Genomic DNA, 24,808 nt, shown 5'->3' with positions numbered 1-24,808 from the left:
CGATATCGATATTTTCCCGATATTTCCATTGATATTTCCGTATTTTTGAACCACCAATATTTTCAAAATTATCGATATTTAAGACCTTAGCTGGAATGAGATCATATGAGAAATATAGCTAGTATTCCTCTTTTGGGAATGTTTTTTTATTTTTTATTTTTTATTTTTTATAGTCAAGGCTGGTCATGTATCATTTCATGTCTATATATATGTATTCAACTCTATCGTCTTTGCATTTACATGAAAGTAGATAACTGGCTTGAAAAGCCTATTAAATAAATAAATAATAACTGATATACTTAGAAAAATAAAAATAAAAAATTTGGCATGCCTATAGAAGGTAATAATTGATATGAATACCATTACATTACATGATATTGTATAGTATTAGTAATTTAATATAAAAATAGAGATTAATATGAAAGTAGATAGCTGGCAATGGCATCTATTGGAATTGACATGACTCCAAAACCGCAGCACCCATCACCAACCAATTGAACTCCTCCATTAAAATAATGCCACAACAACCCAAAGCATATTTGAGTCAAACATTTCGGCATTTCCTCTTCAACTTACTCCACTTGCTGTTCCAGACCAAATATTCAAAGCTTTCCCACGTGATTTGATGCATGTTTCCCCTTTCCTTTGACCAGTTGTTAATACTCTTGCTCCACTTGCTGTTCCGCACCAAATAACTCTATCAACAAACCACAACTTTCGGCAAGAATACTTTTTTCCTTTCTCCAAGTGAACACTCTTTTCCTTTCTCCGATGGCAGAAAGAGTCCTCTTCAACATTGCACAAGGGATCATTCAAAGGTTGGGCTCCCATGCTTTTGAAGAGATTGGATTGATTTGGGGTGTCGAAGATGAGCTCCGAAAGCTTAAGGAAAAAGTTGCCCAACTCCAGGCTGTTCTTCTTGATGCTGAGCAAAAACAAGCCAACAATAATGAAGTCAAAGTGTGGTTTGAAAGCGTAGAAGATGCAGTTTATGAAGCTGATGACGTGCTCGATGAGTTTCATACTGAAGCCCAGTGGAGACAAATGGTATCTGGAAATAATACTGTTTCAAAGCAGGTACGCATCTTCTTCTCTAGCTCAAATCAGCTTGTTTTTGGGCTGAAAATGGGTCATAAGATAAAAGATCTTAACCAGAGACTTCATGAGATTGCCTCGAAGAACATTTGGTCAATTAGAAAGGAAGCGTGAAGATGTAGAATTTGTAAGAAGAGAGAGGGTCACTCACTCATTTGTCCGGGCGCGGATAAAATAATAGGAAGAGATGAAGATAAAAGAGCAATTATTCAACTTTTGTTGGATTTGGATCCCATCTCTACAAAGAACACAGAGAATGTGTCCACCATTTCCATTGTGGGATTTGGGGGAATGGGAAAAACTGCACTTGGAATATTAGGTAAACCCAATATCATATCTTCTGGTAATTAATTTAACCAAGCTCAAAAAATTAAATGAACTCAAAGTCACAATTGTAACCTTAAAAGAAGCAAATAAAATGTAATTCACATAACAACTTTATAAATGCAAACTAAATATCATTGGTCTTGCATTTTTTTCAATGCAAAAGTATCCATTAACTTTACATAGTTAAGTTTTTCTACCATGTCAATGATTTCAAGTTGACAACAAATGCCTTAGTGGAAACAAATGCCCAATTATCCATTCTTCCTTCATTACAAGTCTACGGTCTACCGTCTTAAGTCGTTGCATTTGGCTAGTTGCGAATTTCTTCCCCGAGGGTGCAATCATGTGCCCCACTCTTTGACAACTTGTTCTGCCTTCATATATTGACAATGCAACAAATTATTCAATGATTTTCAAGTTCTAAATCGGAAAGGAAAAAACAAACGAAAAACAATTTGAAGTTGGAAGAATTTCTCTGTTTTCGGTGCTCATGGTCATGGAGAGAAGTTGTTTCCTCTTGTCAATCACCTTCTTGCTGGTGCTGCAGCTGCAGTACAGTTCTATAGGCACAGCAGGTGCAGCACAAACCAACATCACCACGGACCAGTCTGCTCTTCTTGCTCTCAAATCTCATATCCCTAGTGACCCTCACAACATCTTGGTCAACTGGTCAACCACCACCTCCGTTTGCAATTGGGTTGGAGTTACTTGTGGCGCTCGCCACCTCAGAGTTTCAGTCTTGAACCTCTCTTACATGGGACTTTCCGGCACCATTCCTCCACCCCTCGGCAACCTCTCATTTCTTGTGGAGCTGGACTTAAGAAACAACAGCTTTCATGGCACCTTGCCCAAGGAATTGTCCTATTTGCATCGCCTGAAGTTTATTAACTTCGGATACAACAATTTTATGGGATCCATTCCATCGTGGTTTGGGTCCTTCCCCAAACTTCAAAACTTTTCTTTGTATGGCAATCAGTTTTCAGGTTCCATACCCACGACTATTTTCAACTTATCAACATTGCAATTACTTGATCTAGGGGCTAACAAACTATCAGGTACATATGTGTCAACCATTTATCTAGACTCTATTGGTGATCTATCATTATGTTTTAACATTTTGTTATTAATCTATAAGCCTGATGTGTTCTATTTTCTTTAGAAAATTATACTAATTTTTTCTTACTTGCAGGTCATCCAATACTCAAAAACTCTCACTTGAATAGATTATGTATTTGGTTTTTAATTTTAAGAACGGTTGAGTCTATAATGTTGGGGTTTTTTTTTTATATACTCAGAAAGTTTTTACAAAACTTACATTTATGAAACTAGTGAGTACATGTTGTAAGCTACAAATGATAAAACTAGTTGGGCGTCGGGGGATAAAGACATAGATGGAAGATTGTAAATAATAGGGAATATTTATGACCTTTTTCACATGAAGGCCCATTATAACATGATATTTTATAAATATAAAAAACACACTTCAAATCTAATACTATAGAAAAATTCCTTATTGTACCTTCAAATGAAAAAATTGTAACATACTAATAAACCAATTAGAAAGTGACCAAGTGACTATTTGAGATTTTTTTTATAATCCAAAATAGCCAATCTTATAACTTTTCTATAAATTATGTAGTGTGGTGTTTTTTGTAATTTTATGTATATACATGTATTCTGAGTCTTTATTTGGCATACTTAACAGGTGCAATACCTAGAGAAATAGGGAACTTAACAATGTTGAAGGCGATACGCCTTGACTCCAACAAATTCAACGGTATGTTTGTTGCATTACCCCTTGTCTTGATGTGATCCGGTGATATATGACTCAGTTTTTGTTGCAGTGCATTGTATTGCATAAATCATGAGTTTAACATATATATATATATGCATATATCTTAATGATTTTTCAGAAATTCCACAAGAGATCAGCTTTTTACATCAGCTGGAGAAGTTGTATGTGCAATTCAATGCCCTAAAAGGCCCTGTTCCTGTGGCTATTTTCAACATGTCTTCTTTGACTACGTTGACTCTATTTAGAAACAGCTTGAGTGGTGGTCTTCCAGACAATATATGGCAATGCACAAAGCTTCTTACACTATCACTGGGGGAAAACAATTTCAGTGGAAGCATACCAAAAAATATTGGGAACTCAACAATGATGAAGGAGATATTCCTTAACTACAATACTTTGACTGGTAATTGATATTTCATTATGTCGATCCAATTATGATTTATCTTTTTTATTTTGGTTGCATAATTTATTGTTATTTAACTATTTGATATTTTAGTAAATGAGGGAGATAGTTAATCATGAATATAACAATTTTTTTGTCAAAATCGCTGGAAAATTCATTAGAATCGAATAGCAAGGTTTACAATCATGAATATAACATATTGACTTGCCTAGTAAACGTTCTATCTAAGTCAATATGCAAACAAAAACGAGTTTTGCTATGACATTTTGTAAACCATATATTTTCATCCCCAAATTATGGCCCGATTTCTTAATTTGTTTCAAACACAGAACTTTTTGGAGCATTCTGTGTAAAAGTTGTTGTATTAATTAATATTATGAATGTGACATTTTACATTAAAGGTCATGAACAAGTAGATAGCGTCAGATTAGATTACATAAATCCATACAAAGTTAAACATGCAACGGTTGTGTAATTGTGGTAGGAACTATACCAGATGAGATGCGTGATCTTTAAGATTTAGAGTCTTTTGTAGTCGGTGGTAATAATTTGAATGGCCATGATATAATAAAATAGATTGAATTGCCGTTTCTATCTAAGTCAATATTCTTTTCAACTAATGCTAATGCTGCTATAACATTTGTGAAATTGTGGCAGGCACTATACCAGACAAGATCGGTGATCTTCCAAATTTAGAGATTTTGTCATTTGTAGGTAACAATCTCAATGGCCCCATCCCATCCTCAATCTTCAATATCTCCACGATAAGAGAAATGTCGCTTTCTTTTAATCACCTATCGGGTAGCCTCCCAGCAAACATAGGCCTTGGGCTTCCAAACCTACAACGCCTTTATATAGCAGCAAATGACCTCAGTGGAGTAATCCCCAACCTCTCCAATGCTTCTATGCTCGCGAGGATAGATTTGGGCCACAACTCATTTACCGGGTTTCTTCCAAGCACGCTATGTGCCTTAACAAACCTTCAGTCGCTTAGGTTACCCAATAATAATTTGACGATTGATACTTCGACTCCAGAAGCAAACACTCTCTCTTGTTTGGCTAATCTTGGAAATTTGACAAGAATATCCATGGCCGCTAATCCGTTTAATGCCAGACTTGATGATTCCTTTCGGAATTGCTCTACATCGCCGCTTCAATATATTTATTTATACAATTGCAACATGAGGGGTAACATTCCCATTGGTATTGGCAACTTGAGCGGCTTGATAAACTTAAATCTGGGATACAATCAATTGAGTGGATCAATTCCAACTTCATTGGGAAGACTAGGGAATCTCCAAGCTTTGTTCTTGAATGATAACAAGTTGCGAGGGTACATCCCCTACCAACTTTGTCAATTAGATAACCTAGCTTACTTATATTTGGGTAGTAATAAGCTCTCTGGATCTATACCTTCCTGCTTGGGAAATCGAACCGCGTCTCTAAGAAATCTATCACTGGAGTCCAATTCGTTGAGTTCCACAATACCATCTACTTTTTGGAGACTTGCCTATATCTTGCATGTAAACTTATCATCCAATTCTCTAATTGGACCTCTCTCACAAGATATTGGAAACTTGAAAGTTGTCCTAGAGGTAGATTTATCAAATAACCATTTATCTGGTATTATACCAAGCACTATTGGGGTTCTTCAGAATTTGGCTAATCTCTCCTTGGCAAATAATAATTTAGAAGGTCCTATTCCAAGTGCATTTGACGGCTTGCTAAGCCTGGAACAATTGGATTTATCTAGAAACAATCTGTCTGGAGTGATTCCCAAGTCTTTAGAAGCTCTGTCACTTCTCAAGTATATGGATTTGTCTTTCAACAGGCTCCAAGGAGAAATTCCAACTGGTGGACCCTTCCAAAACTTCTCCGCTCAATCATTTGTCTCAAACAAAGCACTCTGTGGTGCAGCCCGACTTCAGGTTCCACCATGCAAAAATGATACACCTGAACCAAATTGGAGGAAAGCTAAAATTATCATCCCATTGATCATATCAGTAATTCTCTTTGTGGCCTGTATATCTATCTTTGTACTACGCAGGAAAAGGAATGTGGAAGTTGCAAGAGAGGCTACCTCGTTGCCTCAACTTCTTTGGAGAAGAGTTTCACATCTAGAACTTCTAAGGGGCACAAATGGATTTAATGAAAACAACCTACTTGGAAAGGGGGGTTTTGGTTCAGTATATAAAGGGACACTTTCAGATGGAATAGATGTTGCAGTAAAGGTTTTTAATTTACAGCTAGAAGGGGCTTTCAAGAGTTTTGATAGGGAATGTGAAATGCTAAGCAATATTTGTCATCGAAACCTTATCAAAATCATCAGCTGTTGCAGTGAAGTTGATTTCAAAGCCTTGGTACTCAAATACATGCCTAATGGGAGCCTTGAGAAGTGGTTGTACTCTCAAAATTCTCTGAATATCTTACATAGGTTGAACGTAATGATAGATGCTGCATCTGCACTGGAATACCTACACCATGGTTATTCAATACCTATTGTGCACTGTGATATGAAGCCAAGCAATATACTACTGGATGATGATATGGTTGCACATGTTGCTGATTTTGGAATTTCAAAACTCTTGGGTGGAGGAGATTCTAATACCCAAACCATGACTCTAGCCACTGTTGGGTATATGGCTCCAGGTGATGTACTTGCTAATTTAATATCTTTCAATTCTATACATGCTGTCCTTAATTATGCATAATTTTCATTTAATATATATTCATACACATGAATATATAAGTATAATTCGTAACGCAGAGTATGGATTGGAAGGAATGGTTTCAACAAGAGGGGATGTGTACAGTTTCGGAATTGTAGTGATGGAAACATTCACAAGAAGGAAGCCAACAGATGAGATGTTTGATGGGGAAATGAATATAAAGCAATGGATTGCAAACTCACTAGTATTACCAGATGGAAAGATAGATGAAGTTGTGGATGCCAACTTGCTTGGGATTGGGGCAGAGCAGGAAGATGATGATCTTGTGAGGAAGAGGGATTGCATATTAGCCATTATGAGATTAGCTCTTACTTGTTGTGCAGAATTACCAGAAGAAAGGATAAGTATGAAAGAAGTTGTAGCCACACTCAACAAAATCAAGACAAAGTTTTTGAAGGAAGCTGCTGCAAGAAGAGGTGTGCTGTTAAACCGTCCTCTTGTTTAGCAACGCTTCAATTAATGGGTCATATCCTATGACATGTATTTCATGCACTTTGATTTGATTCAATTTCAGTCTTTTATTTAGACAATGTAGAGGAAGGCATGCCATTTTATTTCAGACTAATTTTATGGTGGAGTGTGTGTTGTTATGGTATCAGTATGACAAGAGGGTTTGTTAGTATAAAATTTGTATTATCATTTCCTAGAGTTTAGCATAGGTGAAAAATTAGTGTGTGAAGAATTGTTACTGGACTTTTTGGCACAACTCGTTCAATCCCATACTTCTGAGGCATGACTTGACTGATATGAGAAATTTATTTCAGGTAAATCATGACATAATCATGCATTCATTATAGGATTCCTAGTTGGAGTTTTTTCACTCAAGTATTTTTATGTTAATCTTATTTTTAATAGGATTAGATTTTATCTCTTAAGATTACCTTCCTAGTTGGACTCTATGTTGTTTTAAAGGTAAAATATCTTTTATCTAAAACTTGGCAAGTACTTCGTAGTTGTTTCATTTCTTTCATCTTGCTGTATATTGGTTCCTTTTATTAAAAGATGTTATTGGATAGTATTTGGGATACCATGCATAAAGCTTGCGTAAGTGATAGAATCAAAACATATATCCATAATTGAACATTATTTGGTCTCCTTGTTTTGACGTCTTTCACCAAGAGTCCATATTGGACGAAATTTGATTGTGATGATTGAATAGGATTGGTGGACTCTTGTGCTTCCCTCTTACGAGAGAGAACACGGTTTTGTATAAAAGAGGTGTGACTCTCTTTTCACATAGGGCTTTCATATATTTTGTTTGAGGATCTAAAATTCTTATAAAAGCTACTGTGCATATTTTTGAGATAAATCATCAAATGTTCCATGTTTACTTGGTGATTTATCAAACACTTTAATCATTCATATTGCATTCATTTGCATTGTTCGGTGACTCATACGGTTGAGGGCACCAAGACCGTGGTGACGGTTTTCCTCGAGCGAGCTTGAAGCAATCGTGGTCAGTATTGCGTTCAACATAAGGAGTGTCGAAGATCATCCTGTGACAGAAGTTGAGTTACGAAGAATTGGTAAACATTATCTAGAATGCGTCTAGGATAAGTGTGTGAGTACTTCTTGTAATCATCGTTCTATAGTGGATTTGTGTTGGACTGAGGAGTCCCGTGGATTTTCCCCAGAGGTGGGATTTTACCATGTAAAATAATTCTCTGCGTGTTCTTTTATTTTAAGCTTTGCACATCTCAGGATTGATAACTCATATCAATCCTGCTTCAAAGGTTGAACATTATTTATTGAAAAAAAAAATCCGAATTAGCTTGTTTAATCTTCTCCAGACTTTTATAGATATCCTACAGGTATTTTCAGGATTTGTTCTGTTGTGTTGTGGCTACAACCACGATCTCTTGGGAGATCCATCGCTGCTTTCGCCAAGCCAAGAGGCAAACAACGGCTGATTATGGAAGCCAGGCCTCCCACCCTATTTTTGTTGCCCTTTTGGGAGCTATTAGCCTAAAAGCTAAAATCATACACACATGATATATATATATATATATATATATATATATATATATGACGGGCCTAAGCCCAACAGAGTAAAAATACCTTAATCCACCTACCTTAACTATGTATCTGGTTCTCCGAAAAAAGAAAGTTTTTTTATTTATTTATTTTATATTAAAAAAATGAGGAGTCGCCAAAGATTTTAATAGAATTATGAATAAAGAAAGAAAAAAATTGGTTGGAGAGGGTTTGATAGCTTAAATTATGTTTAGAATATTCCCAAATGTTGGTCGGTTTTTTTTTTTGCATAGTTCCAATCCAAATGCGCTGTCATTCCATGAAAGGTTTGGTTTGGAATTTTGTGGATTTTTTTTTTTTGGACGAAAATGAATTTCATTAAGAGGCAAAAGCCACGAAAAGAAACAAACAACCTAAGCCAGCACACACTCAGTCAAAGCAAGCTAGTGGAGCGGCTAACTTAGTACAAAATATAGATAAGAACATTAGTTTGGTGGTCCTGGAGACCATCCGCTTCCAACACTCCCTGAAGAGACGGTGGTGGCCTTTCAGCCCAGCAAATTTGTGCCACCGCTCTGATGCCAATACTAGCCGCTGCGTGAGCCGCTTTGTTGATACTTCGAGGAATCCAACTCCATTCAACTCTCTGGAAACTGTTGGCAAGCCTTCTAATTTCCAGAATTGTGGGAAGGATGGACCAAGCACCATTGTTAGTCATTCCTTCAACACTCTGCTTTAAAATAGTTGAATCTGTCTCAAGCATTACTTTTGAGAAACCCTTCCTCTTAGCTAAAGATAAGCCGCGAAGGGCAGCCTCAGCTTCAGCATGAAGAGCAGAACAACAATACAAGTTATTGATGCAAGAGCATAGGGGTGGATCAAGATAGATATTTACTATTTAATTAGTTATTTCATGATATATTGTTATTTTCTTATTTAGGTAGTTTTATAATATCTTTTATTATTTATGTGTGATTTTATAATTAATTAGTTTACTTTTGGACCAAGTAGCCTTGGTGCTCAAGTCTTGTAAAGCCTATAAATAAGGCTAATGTAATAGTTGTAGAATAGATAGGTTGATGATTAATAAAATAGTTTATTTGTGGCATGGATTTGCTACGATATATGTGAGTTTGCACGAGCCCTAGATTTCGATGCTCGTGTATGTGGTTTGTGACCTGTGTCCGGATCCCGATCCCCATCAATTGGTATCAGAGCTATGGCTCAAGATCTGCTATATCGGGGAGGTTTTTGGATGGTGGGTCGTTTTAACAACTACAACGACATGGAGGAAATTAGGAGGATGCTACGGCAACTTACGGAACGCATTGCTCGCATTGAAGCTCGAACCCAGATAGGTAAGAGTTCTGACGGGGAGGGATGTGTGAACCCTTATCTGAACCGAGTAGCTCGCATCGACACTCTAAGCCGTGAGAGTCTCGACGGGGAGTACGAGGGAGATAGCCCTTTTCATTATTGTGCTCCGCTGTGTGAGTCAAGTGAAGAGGGGCACGGTTATTCTCATTGTGTCTTTGAAGGTATAAATGAATTTGGTAATTTTGGTGCATCTTGTTATTCATCAAAGTTATTAAATTTGGATTTACCTCCATTATTTGATCCTTGCAATTGTGAAAATTGCAATAAAAATGGTTTGGGTGTTCAAAGCAATTTTGATAAGCAATTTATTGACCAGAACAGTGAAGAGATGAGAATTGAGAAAACTTTCGAAGATATTATTGATTTTATGGGCATTAATATTTTCACTTGGAAGGTTGCCAAAAATCTGGTTGATTTTGTCAATCGGTTGAAGATTCTAGAGAGAAACATTTGCATTGCTAGAGGGAGTAAGAAGTCAAGAATAACGAAATATTCCAAATATCTTTTTATTTGGAAAGGAAGGTTTCAATTGGATGCTAAAAGATCCAAAATTAATATGCAGCAATTGAAGATTCTACTCGGATTTTCCTTAATCAAAGGCTTGAATTCGAGGACGAATTCTTTCCAACTATGGGAGTCTGATGCAGGAGCATAGGGGTGGATCAAGATAGATATTTACTATTTAATTAGTTATTTCATGATATATTGTTATTTTCTTATTTAGGTAGTTTTATGATATCTTTTATTATTTATGTGTGATTTTATAATTAATTAGTTTACTTTTGGACCAAGTAGCCTTGGTGCTCAAGTCTTGTAAAGCCTATAAATAAGGCTAATGTAATAGTTGTAGAATAGATAGGTTGATGATTAATAAAATAGTTTATTTGTGGCATGGATTTGCTACGATATATGTGAGTTTGCACGAGCCCTAGATTTCGATGCTCGTGTATGTGGTTTGTGACCTGTGTCCGGATCCCGATCCCCATCAGTTATCCGCCAAACCACCACGGACATTCCCTGCTGAATCTCGAATTACCACTCCCACTGCAGAGCGATTACTTTCCTTAATCCAGGCTGCATCCGTGTTGACCTTCACAAAACCATCACTTGGGGGAGTCCAGGCTCTCGTACTGATAAGAGTAACATAATCAGAGTGGGTGGACTGGGAAACATTAGCTTCAATAAACTCATTTGCAGCTCTCATAGCCTGATGAAGCACATGAATGGGATGAAGTTGCCTTCCTTCAATCACAAACTTGCAACGGGCTTTCCAGATTTCCCATAAAATGAAACTAATGATGGTCATTAACCGATTCCTGTCCAAAATGGAAGTAAGGTTGAGTTGGAACATACTGTTCAGCCAGTTATCAAAGGTAGTGATACTTTGGTTATGGACCCTGTAGTTTAGTGGGGAGCCAAACCACACAGCTGCTGTCCATGGACAAAGGAGAAATAGATGTTCCACAGATTCTTCGTTATTTTCACAGACAGGGCACATGGGAGATTGGCTGATTTTCCTTTTAAAGAGGTTGAGTTTTGTAGCAATAGCATTGGATAATATCCTCCAGCAGAAAAATTTGATTTTCGGAAGTGATTTTAGTTTCCATAAGCCCTTCCAAACCTGAGTAGACACGACATGAGATGTCTGAGGTGGACCAACAATTCTTGAATTTGCCATTCAATGAGTGATATGATACCCAGATTTGACTGAGTATTCCCCATTTGAAGTCCAAGGCCAAATCCATCTATCCGGCAAGCTTGAAATGCCAATAGGCAGAGAAAGAATGCATCTTATAGTCTCTTGGTCTAAAAATAGGCTCACTCTGCTTAAGTCCCAAGAACGCTCAAGTTTATTCATGATCTCCTCTAGAAAAATTGGAGTGTTAGCAGAGAGTGGTCTAGTGGGAACAATAACATCATTATGCGGAAGCTTAAGCCAGCGATCAACCCAGATATTAGTTTCAGCCCCATTAAAAATTTGCTTCCTTGCATGTCTGAGCACAGTGTCTCTCTCTTCTATGAGACTTGCCCATGCCCATGAGGCTCGGTGTCCCACCTCTGCATTCCAAAAGTCACTATCCGGAAAGTAACGAGCTTTTAGAAAACGAGCCCAGAGAGAATCCGGGTTATTGATAAGGCGCCAGCATTGCTTGCCAAGGAGGGCAAGATTAAAATACAAGAGGTCACGAAAACCAAGCCCACCATTCTCCTTTCTCATGCCAAGTTTGTCCCAAGATCTCCAGTGAATCTTATGATCATTCTCTTGATTAGCCCACCAAAACCTTGCTAAATCACTATTTATTTCTTGACAGAGCCCTGCAGGAAATTTGAAGCAATGCATCGGGTGGGCTGGAACTGCCATAGCAGCTGCCTTAATCAACACTTCATTGCCGGCTAAGGAAAGACAACTTGCTTTCCACCCTTCAATTTTCTTCTCGACTCTCTCTCTAATGAAGCCCAAAGCCATTTTTTTTATCTGCCCCATATTGTTGGGAGACCAAGGTGGGTTCCAGGATTTGAAACTTCTTTAAGTCCCAGTAAAGAGCTGATGCTGGACATAGTGGTAGCAGGGGTATTCTGGTTACATACAAGATTTATCGTAATTTATAGACTGCCCCGAAGCTAGACAGTAGTCATGAAGTTCATCTTTGATCATGATGTAAATGTGAATTTGCTGCAGGTTTATTGCCATGGGTTCAATGGGGCTGGTATTCATTCAACATTGCATATTGGATTCAAATATCTTTGTAATAAGAGAGTTATCCAAGAAAATGTGGTCAACCATGTACATAGCCAAAACACTACATCAGTTTACCCAAAAGAAAGACACATATTGTCTTTTCCATATCAGCACAGATTCAGTGAAGTCAACAAGCAAAAATTGTATATGCAAAACAAGGAACAACACATTTCAAAATGCTCTAAATTATGCAGAAGAATTGTCTTGTCATCTCCATTTTCCATAGCAGTAGAAATTAGAGTGCCCAATCTTTGACAAGAAGCTCTAAACCAGAAACTTGGAAATGTCAACAAGCCCAATACAGGAGAATGCTTGACAATTTATCTTCACAACTGCACCCTGTTTGCCTGTCCCTCTCAGTTTCAAACTGTAATAGCTAGCACCCACCAATCCTCTTCCCCCATATGAAACAATTTATATTACTAAAACAAGACTAAACCACAGTAGAGTGGGTCATTTGGAATATTAGGTAAACCCAATATCATATCTTTTGGTAATTAATTTAACCAAGCTCGAAACAACAGATTTTTTTTGAGCCCTGGAAATCTTTTTTAGTGGGAAAGTTATGCATGGCAGGCTTCTTCAAAAGCGTGGTATTGCCCTTGCTTCAATATGCTTATTTTGCAGGATGGCTTCAGAGAATATTAATCATTTATTTTGAGTTTTTTTATTTAAACCCTACACTTCTCTTTGTTCATTTTAATATTTAAATCATTAAGCGGTTAAGTTTTATTATTGTGTAAAAAGACAAAAAAAGTCATCCAACTTAATATTTAACCCTAATACATCTATACACACCCCACCGAAAACAAGTTCAAGTGCATGGCTCAATATCCCACCGCGCACCACCCCTCCTACTCCCCACCGCCTTGTCCTTCAAATTCAGAGGACTGTCACCAGCTAATACATCGTCATGGTCCAGCTGCTTAAACAATGAGAAATTGGGATTTGAGGGTTTTGATTGGTGAATTGATTTAAGTTTTGGGAGATTGATAAAATGGGAAATTGGGAAACACCCCAATCTGCTGGGCATGGAGCTTCCATGTCCCTTAATGGGGGTTTTGAGCTGCAACCCAATTGAAAAACTCAAGAGAAAGAACATAGTCCTGCTTAAATCTGTAGCAGTATATGTTTCACTCTGAAAGCAATTAGACCATTAGACAAGGAATTGAGCTTGGCCAAGTCAGAGTCAATTAGATGGCTGTTTGCAACATTAAAAAAATCAAGGTCCTGCCTTTGGGTTCAGGAATTGTTCTTTGGGGTATAGGAGGTGAGTTCTAATTCCTTTTTCCAAATTTCCCAGAAATTGTGGGGTTTGTAAAGGTGGGTTCTTTTGCAATTGAATTCGGCAAACTACAAAACTGACGAAATAGGGACTTAATAAGTTATTAGATCAATCCGAGGGTTAAAGCAAGGTGTATAAGAGCACTGGCAGCGCAAGACCCAACCCGGGTAGAAGGGCCTCCAGGCGAACCCAACACAGCTCCAGCGCGAGGAAGAGAGCCCGGGCAGCTGCTGGGTCCCACGAGCCCGGGCAGGCCCAAGGGCAACTTCAGCCTGGGCTTCAGTCCGAGTTGGATGACGTCATGCTGACGTCATCCCTGACAGCAACCAACTGTAACAAGCCACGTGTCGCGCCAGGGACGCTCCGATGGATTTTTTTCCAGAAATCCGACGGTCCTCGTTTTTTTTGCTAAAAAAATTGCAAAAAAATTCTGAAAAATTCTGAAATTTTTTTTAAAAAATACCAAAAAATTATGTATTTTTTCCCTATAAATACCTAACCATTTTATTTACTTTCCACACAAAATCTTCATACAATTCTTCTCCATCCCCAATATTTTTTACTCTCCACTCACATTATTCACTTTCCTCACCAATTCTCCACACAAACTATTCTCCTTCCAATATTTCTTACTCTTCACTCAGATTTTTCACTTCCCACACCAATTCTCCATACAAACTCTTCTCCTTCCAATATTTTTTATCCTCCACTCACATTTTTCTACTACTTTCCATTTGTAGAAAGAAAAAAAAAATCTTATCTGAAATATGAGATTATAATTTTTTAAAAATATCTGAAAATCTTATCTGACATGGGACACGTGGTACAATTTTAGAGGGTGAAAATGTTATATGAAATCTGAGATTATAATTTTTTTTAATGAATATCCGAAAATTTTATCTGGAATAAGACACGTGGCAATTGAGATTCTCATCCGAAAATCTTTTCTTAAAACAATGGACACGTGACAACCAAAAATATTATCCGAAAATTTAATTACAAAAGATTATCAAAATTAATGGTTTAAAGTATTAAAAAAATAGGAAATAAAGTACAATGAATAGTATTTGCCCTAGACTTGCCCTAGACTTAGCCCTCATGGGTGGAACCACAAATGCAAGGCTGCCACTATTCATGTAAATAGTGACAGCCCTTGCTTGCCCTTACCTTAGACTTTGCCCTTAGGGGTGGAGTTGCTCTAAGGTGTGTGCAAATTAATACTTAATCTGAGGGTAGTTTGGGAAGATAGTTGGGTTTTCTTAGAAATTATGAAAATTTGAATTAGAAGTTGGAATGAACAAAGAGAAGTGTAGGATTTAAATAGAAAAACTCTTTATTTTCTGAGTCACCCTTTACTTGTTCCATATGGGGTTCTATGTTTATTTTTTTTTTGGTCTGCACTTTACTCTAGGGCCTTTAGCTGTTATTCTTTCTTCCGGCCCATCTGCTCATTTTAGCCCTCAGCTTATGGGTCTGTGGCTTTTTTTGTTCGGAACTACTGTGTGGCTAATTTGGGATTTAAGGAATAAGTTGCGGTTTGAGGAGAAGGTTTCTAGGGTTTCTTCTGCCTGTCGTACCATTATTAATCATGTGCGTGCCTCTAGACCTCTGGCCAGAGGTCATAGTCGAATAAGGTGTGTGATCTGTGTACTATTTGTTCCATTGGGGTGCACAGTCGTCTCTGCCCCAATTCCAAAATTGTTGATAGGGTAATGACGCTTAAAAGATTTTTATTGCTTATAACAGCATGCAGAAGAAATTGGCCTAAAAATGTACAACTTGCTAATAAATGTGTCGTGGAGACTGGATTGACCATCCATTTCTGATTGATGGAATATATAGAGACATGTATATAGCAAATTCTTGCACATTTGTGAAGACAGATGCGTGGAGGGTATTGTCCATGATGAAAAATTCAATTCTTTTGGTCACCAAACTCTAGGCAAATAATTGAATATTTGAAAATTAAATTGCCAGATATATGTTCAAAATTGAATTCTACCATCATTTCTTAATTTTCATCGGACCATTGTCAAATAAAAAAAATACAAATTTTTTTTTTGTTTTTTTGTTTTTTTTTTTTGTATTTCTAATATACATGTCTGTATTTTTGCTAAAGATTAGTAGTTTTGGGAATTCAAAAATGATTTTTATGGCACCCATTCCTAACCAATTTCGAAAAGGTTCAACGTACTGCTTTCTACAGTCGAGCCTGTCACAGGTGCACCATTTAAATGTAGGGGAGGCACGCACGCGACCTCTTCCTTTATTCCAAGTCAAGTCCTTTGCTCCATTCTTCTCCATTGTTCCTTTATTACAAGTCAAGTCCCGGATGAGGCTGAGGACACCTTCCCCTGCACTGCATTTAACTGCTTGCCAATTTAGTCCAGCAGTTTTCTATCATGTGTCCCACTGTTTAGCAAATCATGCTTTGTTTTCTATGGCTTAACTATTGATTTGCCCTTTAAAGAATGGAGCTCAAGTTACGATCTAAGACTGGGCATTGTGAAATCGCAGCAATCTAGCTGATAAAACCTCTATCTAGTCTCACATGGCTGGATCTGGAATGGGTGAGCTTCGTGCTCCCATCTTCAATGGAAGCAACTATGATTTCTGGATAATAAAGATGTGCACGATCTTCAAATCTCACAAGCTATGGGATATAGTTGAAAATGGGTATGATCAACCTGTGAAGAAGGAAGAAGGAGAAATTCTGACTGCAGCTCAAACACTTGCATTGGAAGAGAATGTTGCAAAGGATGCTAAGGCTTTGGGACTGATACAAAGTGCAGTTTCTGACGATATTTTTCCAAGAATTGCATTGAAGGAGTTAACAAAAGAGGCATGGGAAACTTTGCAGCAAGAGTTCAGGGGAGATAAGAAGGTAAGATCTGTTAAACTCCAAGCACTTAGAAGGGAATTTGAATACATTCGTATGCAAGAGGATGATTCTTTATCTGATTATATAACTAAGGTGCTTGAGTTAGTAAATCACATGAAAGCATATGATGAAGAGATTGCTGATCGAAGGATTGTGCATAAACTTTTGATTAGTTTGTCTAGGGAATATGATTCCATTGCTGAAGTGATTGAAGAAACAAAAGACACTGAAACTATAGGAGTTCAAAAGGTTATAGGCTCTCTGAAATCCCATGAACAAAGTTTGCAAAGGCACTCTGAGAAATTGACAGAAAAGGCATTTTCCAGCCTAAGTGTGAACTCTAAAGAGCATTCCAATGCTGCACAATATGGTAGTTCCAAGTCCAAGAAGAATTGGAAGTCACAAAATAAAAAGAAATGGGAAGGGAAATCTGGAAGTTCTTCTAAAAAGGAGAACTAGAATGAAGGAACGAAAGGACCCTGCAAAATCTGTGATAAATTACATTATGGTGTTTGTTGGTTCAAAGGCAAACCTAAATGCTGTAAGTGTGAAAGGTTTGGTCACTTGGCAAATGACTGCAGTGGCAAGGCACCTCAGGCAGCACATTATGCAAAGCACATGGAGAAAGAAGGGACAATGTTATATGCATGTCATGTTGCTTCTGTGCTAAAAAACAGTAGTATATGGTATGTGGACAGTGCTTGTAGCAACCACATGACCTCACATGAATCTCTTCTCATTGATATAGATACAAATGTTACTGTAAAAGTGAAGATGGGAACTGGAGATCTAGTTCAAGTCACTGGTAAAGGCACTTTGGTAATTGATACAAAATCTGGACCAAGACACATAAAAGAAGTCATGCTTGTGCCAGGATTGGATGAGAATCTGCTGAGTGTTGGACAGATGATCGAGCATGGATATTTCTTGCTTTTGGTGATTCTATAGTGGAGATATATGATGACAAGTCTCTCAAGCACCTGGTGGCTAAAGTTCCAATGATAGGAAATAGGTGTTTTCCTCTTTCCCTCAAGTATGTGAATGTAGTGGCTATGAAGGCAACAGTTAAAGAGACTACATGTTGGCACAGAAGATATGGTCATCTAAATCTTCCTAACCTGAGACTGTTACAACAGAAAGAATTGGTGTATAGATTGCCAGAAATTAGTGATTTAGAGAAGGTGTGTCAAGGCTTCGCAGCGGAAAAATCACATAGAAAGGCTTTTGGCATAGAAAAAGCTCGGAGAGCAAATATGCCACTCGAACTCATACACTCAGATGTGTGTGGACCAATGCAGTCCACTACCATTAACCTTTATTGATGATTGCACCAAAATGTGCTAGGTATACTTCATGAAATTCAAGTATGAGGTATTTAATATCTTCCAGAAATTCAAGGCCATGGTGGAACTACAAAGTGGCTATAAGATTAAGAGGCTTAGAAGTGACAAAGGTGGGGAATACACCTCGGCTGAATTTATGAAATTTTGTGAAGATATAGGAATGGAAAGGCAGTTTACTATAGCTTACTCACTTGAGCAAAATGGGGTAGCTGAGAACAAAAATAAAACTATAGTGGAAATGAGTAAAGCAATGATGCATGAGAAGAAGTTACCTTATCAGTTTTGGGGAGAGGCAGTGAACACAGCTGTATACATTCAAAACTGATGTCCAACTAGAGCATTAAATGATTCAACTCCATTTGAATCATTTAGTGGGAGAAACCCTGGAATTGAGGTCAAGATTGGATCCAGGGTTGGATCTGTTTGCTACTGTCATGTACCTAGCCAATTGAGGTCAAGATTGGATGACTTAGCAGCTAAATGTATCTTTGTTTGTTATGGTAACTGTGAGAAGGGTTATATGGTTTACAACTTGCAATCCAACAAGATTACTGTTTCTAGGAGTGTAATCTTTGATGAAGACTCTCTGTGGGGTTGGGAAAATCGGAATGTTCAACATATCTCAATTCCCATGAGCTGTGAAGATGGTGCAAGAGACACTGAGATGGAAAGTGGACTTTCAGACTCATCTACACAAGAGAGTCAGTTTGGGAGTCCAAGCTCTTTTAGATCTAAAGAAGAGAATGCCACACAGAGTGAAACTCCTGTGAAACTCAGAGATATTGCTAAGATTTATGCAAGATGAAACATGAGTATTATTGAACCAGAGAATTAAGAAGAAGCCTCAAAGGATGCTGCTTGGAAGAAAGCAATGGAGGTTGAAATGGAGATGATTGAAAAGAATGAAACATGGGAATTGGTTAACAGACCAATTAAAAAGCCAGTAATTGGTGTTAAATGGGTTTATAAAACTAAGTTGAACCTTGATGGTTCAATAAGACAAAGTGTATAAACTAAAGAAGGCACTGTATGGTCTAAAACAGGTGCTAAGAGCATGGTATGAGGAAATTAACTCCTATCTCATTGACTGTGGATATGTAAGAAGCACCAGTGAAGCAACTCTCTATTGCAAGACCAAAGAAAATTCTGGCACACTCATTGTGTCGATCTATGTTGATGACATAGTGTATACAGGAAGCAGTGGGGAGTTGATTGCAGAGTTCATTTCGAAAATGATGAGAAGGTATGAAATGACTAACTTAGGCCTTCTGTACCATTTTCTAGGCATGGCTGTGATTCAAACCGAAAGGAGTATTTATATAAGCCAAAAGAAGTATGCATTGACTTTATTGAGCAAGTTTGGTTTGAAGCATTGTAAACCTGTTGTTTGTGCAAATAATCTCGCGGGAGAATATTCGCTTCTAGATCCTTTTTCAACCTTCGATATTCCTTCTCTCTCTTCCTCGATTCCTATAAAAAAGATTGAAGTAAACAGACTACACCCGGAGGGGTGTTGGCCAAAGGCCCTCTGATGCCTAAGTCAGTTCGAGTGTTTGTAAGAAAACAATAGCTAAACAAAGGGTATAGAGTTGTATGTATGGTGTGAACCGGACGGCTGGAGCCGTGTGTGGTGGCTTGGTTTTCTGAAGCCCAACTCGGCCCATAGGCCCAGCACTGTTAAGCCGAAGAAAACCCAGCCCAACCCGCCCACAAAAGCCCGGCTCGTTAGGCCCGCATGCATATATAATTATGTATAAATAAGGGTTCATGATTAGGATTATATCACTTTAATCACAAACCCCCCCTCTTTCATTTTTGTGTGTGTGTTACTTGTTTGAAACATTGTGTTTGTTTCCACTAAATTCTACTCATTTTTGTATCCATTTTTTACATTTTGGTTCATGATATGTTCTTCATTTTTTTGTGCTGAATCCAACCATATAAAGAACAAAATTTTCATAAGCAGTTGAAGTTAACAGATGTTGAAACTGAAAAACAGAGGAAGTTCATAAGTTATCTCTGCCTAAAACGTGATAAACTGGTGCTACCGTGGTGATACAGTGGCGATACATTGGTGATAAATGGGTGATAGAAATTGTTGTTTGTGTTTATTTTGGATTTCTTGTTTTGTTTCATTTCATTTACTTTTCTTCGCTCATTCCTATTTTATAATTGGATGATTAGCACATTAATTTGTGTCAATTATTAATACAACAATTATATAAATCAAGAATAAGACGAACAACATATCATATCACCAAACATAATCATACCACCAAATATAATCATGCTTCTCTTGAACCCATCACTAAGCATTTGCATATTTATTCATACCATCATTTTTTTAAAATATTTTTTTTATACTTATTATTTTTTAAAATTATTTCTTAAAACGTGTTACGATCTAATTATGATGCAGCTGAGTGCGTCTTTTTGAATTACACATTGTTTCTTTCTCCTCTTCTTCTTTTTTTCGAATGAAGTAGGCCCATTTCGGCCCACCCCGACCTAATGGGCTTTCTCAAGCCTGCCCCATGAGTCGGGCTTGGGCTTTGAATTTTCTAAAAAAATCCAACCCAGCCCAGCCCATTATTTTCTCTCTCCTTTTTGAAGCCCAGCCCAACTCGACTCAAACCCATTAAATTTGAGTTGGGCTAGCCCGGCCCGGCCCGGCCCATTAACGAGCCCTATGTGCGCTGGATGAAGGATTATGATTGTTCTCATAGAAGGCTTTCTTTGACAATTTAGGATGCGTTTGGTATGCTCTCATGTAGGGTCGTCTGTGTTGGTCTTCTAGTAGCTTGGTAGTCTGTGTTGATTTTTTGTAATGGTTTGGTTGTTCTGGATTAAACTCTTCTATTAGCCGGTGGCATGTGTGGTACTGTTTTCTACTCTATGGTTTCTCCCACGTGGTTTTCCTAGGAAGTTTTGAACATTCCACTATTCTCATGTTGTTCTACGTATGAAACTTTTGGATTATGGATGAAATCGTTTTTCCTCTATAAAAAAGCGACTTGTAACTCAACTAATTAAGAGTAGTTTTTTCTTGTACCTTATGTTTCCCCTCCTTTTTAATATTGTTTGAAAAAAAAAAGGGCAAAAGTCAAAAAAAAAAAAAAAAGAATAAAAAAACTAAAGAAAAACAGGTTAGGCTTCTACAAAAGCGTTGATGGGCCCAGCTCTACCAAGACATATAAGTTTAGATGAGTTGACACGTAGCCATCTCAAAATCCACCAAACCTCCAACGCAAAGCACGGACACCCAATCCAAAGGAGAAAATATCATCCCTCTCCGAGCATCCCTTCTCTCTCCTCTCCACCATAAACTCCCCAACAAAATTTACTTCGCATCTGACTACTTTCTCTGAATCGTTTTCTTTAGAATTAAATCTCTTGTTTCCGTTGAGTCTATCAAGTATTTGCTCTGCTTTGCAAAAAAAAAAAAGAAATGGCAACTGCAGCACAAGCTGTGATTGCAGCAAACACATTTACATGCACATTCCCTACACAAAGGAGCTTCTTCTTTTCCAAAAGAGTTCAGAAAGTTAATCATCTCACAGTTAGAGCTTCCACTGAAGAAACTGACTGCAATGTTGAAGAATGTGCTCCTGACAAAGAGGTGACCTCTCTCTCTCTCTCTCTCTCTCTCTCTCTCTCTCTCTCTCTCTTCTAGGTGTAGGTATAATATTGTTAATGGGTTTTCATCTTGATGATGGTTATGTTTATTTTTGGTGACTTAAACTTGACAAAAAATAATAATGGGGCTAATGGGTAGCAAAAGCTTTCCATTTAACCCAGAAATGTTATAGGTTTTGGGAGTAATGGGGCTAGTTGGGAATACCAGATTACAGGGTTTAATTTCGGAGTAAACAGAGGTACTAATTTAGGATTGTGTATTTCAACTTGGTCATTTTTTTAGTAATTATTTTACTTCTAACTATGTTTGAGGTCTGAAGACACTAAACAAGCAAATATAAAATGTATGTGGGAGTAGGATGTGCAACATCTTATTTCAAAACAGTTGAGCCCCAATGTTCCGAGCTTTGATGTCCGCATCCTTCTTCAGTACACCACTGTGATCTTTCTCATGCCAAAAACAAAACCTGGAATATTTTATACCCATAAACAGATTTCCAGAAAAAACCAATTTCTTACTTCGGAAGATCATAAGCCAGAATGGGATAGAAATTTGATTGAGTCTCAATTCAATTGTTTTTTTTTTTTTTCATTCTTTTGGCTGTTGTGCAATTCTGTTTCTTCTACCCTCAATTAAGTATAGTTGGTTTTTAAGGTAATTGCCAAGTTTATCAGTAACACTATGTACAGTATAGTTAGTTGCATTAAACTTGACAGAAAATAATAACTAAATAAATATACACTGATGTTTTTCTTGTGGCATGAATAGGTTGGAAAGGTCAGCGTGGAATGGTTGGCTGGTGAGAAGACAAAAGTTTCTGGGACATTTCCACCTCGCAAACGTGGTTGGACTGGATATGTTGAGAAGGACACCGCTGGCCAGACAAACATATATTCGGTTGAGGTTAGTACCATTCTGTCTTCAAAATGTGCCAGAGTTTTGCTTCAATGTTGTTATTCCCTTCTTTTTTTTCTTTCCTTTGTTGAATGAGTGCATTATTTCTTAATTTTCAAATGTCAAAGTAGCATGTGTTGTAGTTGGACGGACAGAATGATAATTATGAAGAAAACTGTAAAATATTCTATTCAGAGTTTGAGTTTAAGAGATGAACTATTAGATTTACTAGTCAGTAACAAGGATTGCCTGAGCAAAGTTATCAATGTCAACAGAAAAATGTAAAACCAAAGTTGACATCTTTTTTTACAAGATATTTTAATAATAGAAATACTTTCAGTTCAGATGACCAAACTTCTGATTCTGTATGTTGGAAAATTTTGAAAGTAAATTTTATTTCTACATGAGGAGATACGCATTGAGTTAACATGAATTCACCGGTACTCAAAAGTCAAAACTGATGTATTAGTAGCTTATTACGCTTCTTCTTTTCAATGGCAGAAGTAGAAAGCTTTTATCACGAAAATAGTAAACATCATTCTCTTTGCCATGTTTTTTGAACTAGTAAATAAGTCTTGCCTCAGGACATGGTGGTTTTAGTTAGAATTAAGCTGAAAATGTTGAGCAGAACACTTAATTGGCATACTTCGTATGCCAAGACACAATGTAACTCACACCGTTTTAAGCCTTCTTTGTGCCTTTGTGTGTGTGTGTGTGTGTGTGTGTGAGAGAGAGAGAGAGAGAGAGAGAGAGAGAGAATGTAACTCACACCGTTTTAAGCCTTCTTTGTGCCTTTGTGTGTGTGTGTGTGTGAGAGAGAGAGAGAGAGAGAGAGAGATTCTCTACTAAAGAACTGTTGCATATTTGTATATGTCTGTGAGAGATCTCTCTCCCCAAATGGATGCACTGCTCTTTCTTAGAAACTTAAGGGGGCTGTTTGTTGCATGTTTGTTTATAACTAGTATCTAGGATTGCTTTTGAACTTGAGTTTGAAAGCCCTGTGCAATTGCAATAGGGTATGATCAATCCCTTAAATTCCATATGGAAGATTAAGTGAGCCATAGAAATGTTAGACACGTGTTAGTTCAGTTTGGGCACATGGCCAGTAAGAATTATTAATGCATATTGTAGCCATCTGTTACAAGGCTTGGATCTTTTGTTTCTCTCCTCTCTTCTTTGCTGTAGGCTTGAGTCTATGTTACATTATGGTGCGTTAACTCTAGTTACTTCTCTACATTCTCCAGCCTGCAGTTTATGTAGCAGAAAGTGTAATTAGTTCAGGAAGTGCAGGGTCTTCATCCAATGGAGCGGAGAACACAGCAGCAATCGCTGCTGGGCTTGCACTCATCTCCGTTGCTGCCGCTTCATCAATACTCCTCCAAGTAGGTAAGAACCCACCTGTGGTGCAGAAGGTAGAATACTCTGGGCCATCACTTAGTTACTATATCAACAAGTTCAAGCCACAAGAGATAATCCAAGCCTCAGTGCCAAGTGTGGTTGAATCTTCCCAGCTAGAAAGCTATGCGCCAGAACCTTCCCAGATTCAGGTTGAATCAGAGGTTCAGCTGGAACCTTCTGCTAACCGTGTCGGCAATATCTCTTAGGCAGTAAACTTGGTGTAATTTCTGAAGTGTAAAATTTACTAAAAGTTTTCTTGCACTCAATGTATCTGATTAATTATTAGGATGTATGTGATGATACATCTTCAACAACAAAATTTTATATCACAATACAAAAGATGGAAACATGATTTTGTGATTGCCATTGCCATCGACTCTAGGCCTATGGTATGGGTATGGCATAGACTTAAAACTCGAACTTAATGTCAGATTGTGTCTAACAACACAAACTCATTGACAAATTTAATGTGTCCATGAAACAACAAAACAACTGCAAGCTACAAAGTAATATAAACTTTAAAGTATGACAAAAATAAAATATCTAATGTTGGAAAAAAAATGATTTTTTTTTACTTTCTATTTTTTTTAAGAAGGTAAAGCCACAAAAAACTTAATAACAAAGAAAATAAATAGCACTCAACAAAGAGAAGACGAAGAAATAAGGGGCATAAATTGAAACAAGAAAATAAAAAGAACATAAAACACCAATGACTAAGCAAAGTATTATAACAAAACTCGCCCTTCATATTGTTTGTTTGTTTTGTTGTTGTACTTGTACTAGTTAAGTGAAGTTTCCCATTGACCTAAAGACCATTCGTGATCAATAAGTCAACTTTCTTTTATATTTGAGCGTACCACAGTTACTGGTTAAAAACCCTAACAAACTTGAAAGATGTAATAACTTGCGCCTCAAGCTATTGACTGTTAA

At 37.4% G+C, this 24,808-nt stretch overlaps 3 protein-coding genes across 3 annotated transcripts; all 3 read left to right on the top strand.

Moving 5' to 3' along the window:
* On the top strand, nt 499-6,922 carry LOC18785963 (probable LRR receptor-like serine/threonine-protein kinase At3g47570). The gene is made up of 6 exons (XM_020558459.1): nt 499-1,077; nt 1,970-2,477; nt 3,128-3,199; nt 3,336-3,620; nt 4,278-6,269; nt 6,388-6,922. Exons 1-6 carry the CDS (start codon nt 772-774, stop codon nt 6,792-6,794), a joined length of 3,570 nt encoding a protein of 1,189 aa, XP_020414048.1. The 5' UTR covers nt 499-771; the 3' UTR covers nt 6,795-6,922.
* LOC109947236 lies at nt 16,277-18,754 on the top strand. Its single transcript, XM_020557153.1, has 5 exons — nt 16,277-17,042; nt 17,133-17,411; nt 17,513-17,787; nt 17,951-18,256; nt 18,464-18,754. Exons 1-5 carry the CDS (start codon nt 16,277-16,279, stop codon nt 18,752-18,754), a joined length of 1,917 nt encoding a protein of 638 aa, XP_020412742.1.
* On the top strand, nt 21,141-24,248 carry LOC18786136. Its single transcript, XM_007218304.2, has 3 exons — nt 21,141-21,568; nt 22,355-22,489; nt 23,725-24,248. The coding sequence occupies exons 1-3, from the start codon at nt 21,398-21,400 to the stop codon at nt 24,082-24,084; spliced, it is 666 nt and encodes a 221-aa protein (XP_007218366.1). The 5' UTR covers nt 21,141-21,397; the 3' UTR covers nt 24,085-24,248.

This window comes from Prunus persica, chromosome G2 (genome assembly GCF_000346465.2).
Source record: "Prunus persica cultivar Lovell chromosome G2, Prunus_persica_NCBIv2, whole genome shotgun sequence".
NCBI classification, from domain to species: domain Eukaryota; kingdom Viridiplantae; phylum Streptophyta; class Magnoliopsida; order Rosales; family Rosaceae; genus Prunus; species Prunus persica.
The sequence above is the reverse complement of the archived record's forward strand: the minus strand, read 5'-3'. Positions and strand labels throughout refer to the sequence as shown.

What these genes read in the sequence shown, in the direction of transcription:
- LOC18785963 (XM_020558459.1), top strand. Translation starts at nt 772, where the DNA reads ATGGCAGAAAGAGTCCTCTTCAACATTGCACAAGGGATCATTCAAAGG. An exon ending in AGGGGCTAACAAACTATCAG is followed by an intron (nt 2,478 to 3,127) that starts GTACATATGTGT and finishes CATACTTAACAG; the next exon opens with GTGCAATACCTAGAGAAATA. An exon ending in TGACTCCAACAAATTCAACG is followed by an intron (nt 3,200 to 3,335) that starts GTATGTTTGTTG and finishes ATGATTTTTCAG; the next exon opens with AAATTCCACAAGAGATCAGC.
- LOC109947236 (XM_020557153.1), top strand. Translation starts at nt 16,277, where the DNA reads ATGGCTGGATCTGGAATGGGTGAGCTTCGTGCTCCCATCTTCAATGGA. An exon ending in AGATCTAGTTCAAGTCACTG is followed by an intron (nt 17,412 to 17,512) that starts GTAAAGGCACTT and finishes AGTGTTGGACAG; the next exon opens with ATGATCGAGCATGGATATTT. An exon ending in AAATTAGTGATTTAGAGAAG is followed by an intron (nt 17,788 to 17,950) that starts GTGTGTCAAGGC and finishes AAAATGTGCTAG; the next exon opens with GTATACTTCATGAAATTCAA.
- LOC18786136 (XM_007218304.2), top strand. Translation starts at nt 21,398, where the DNA reads ATGGCAACTGCAGCACAAGCTGTGATTGCAGCAAACACATTTACATGC. An exon ending in AATGTGCTCCTGACAAAGAG is followed by an intron (nt 21,569 to 22,354) that starts GTGACCTCTCTC and finishes TGGCATGAATAG; the next exon opens with GTTGGAAAGGTCAGCGTGGA. An exon ending in CAAACATATATTCGGTTGAG is followed by an intron (nt 22,490 to 23,724) that starts GTTAGTACCATT and finishes TACATTCTCCAG; the next exon opens with CCTGCAGTTTATGTAGCAGA.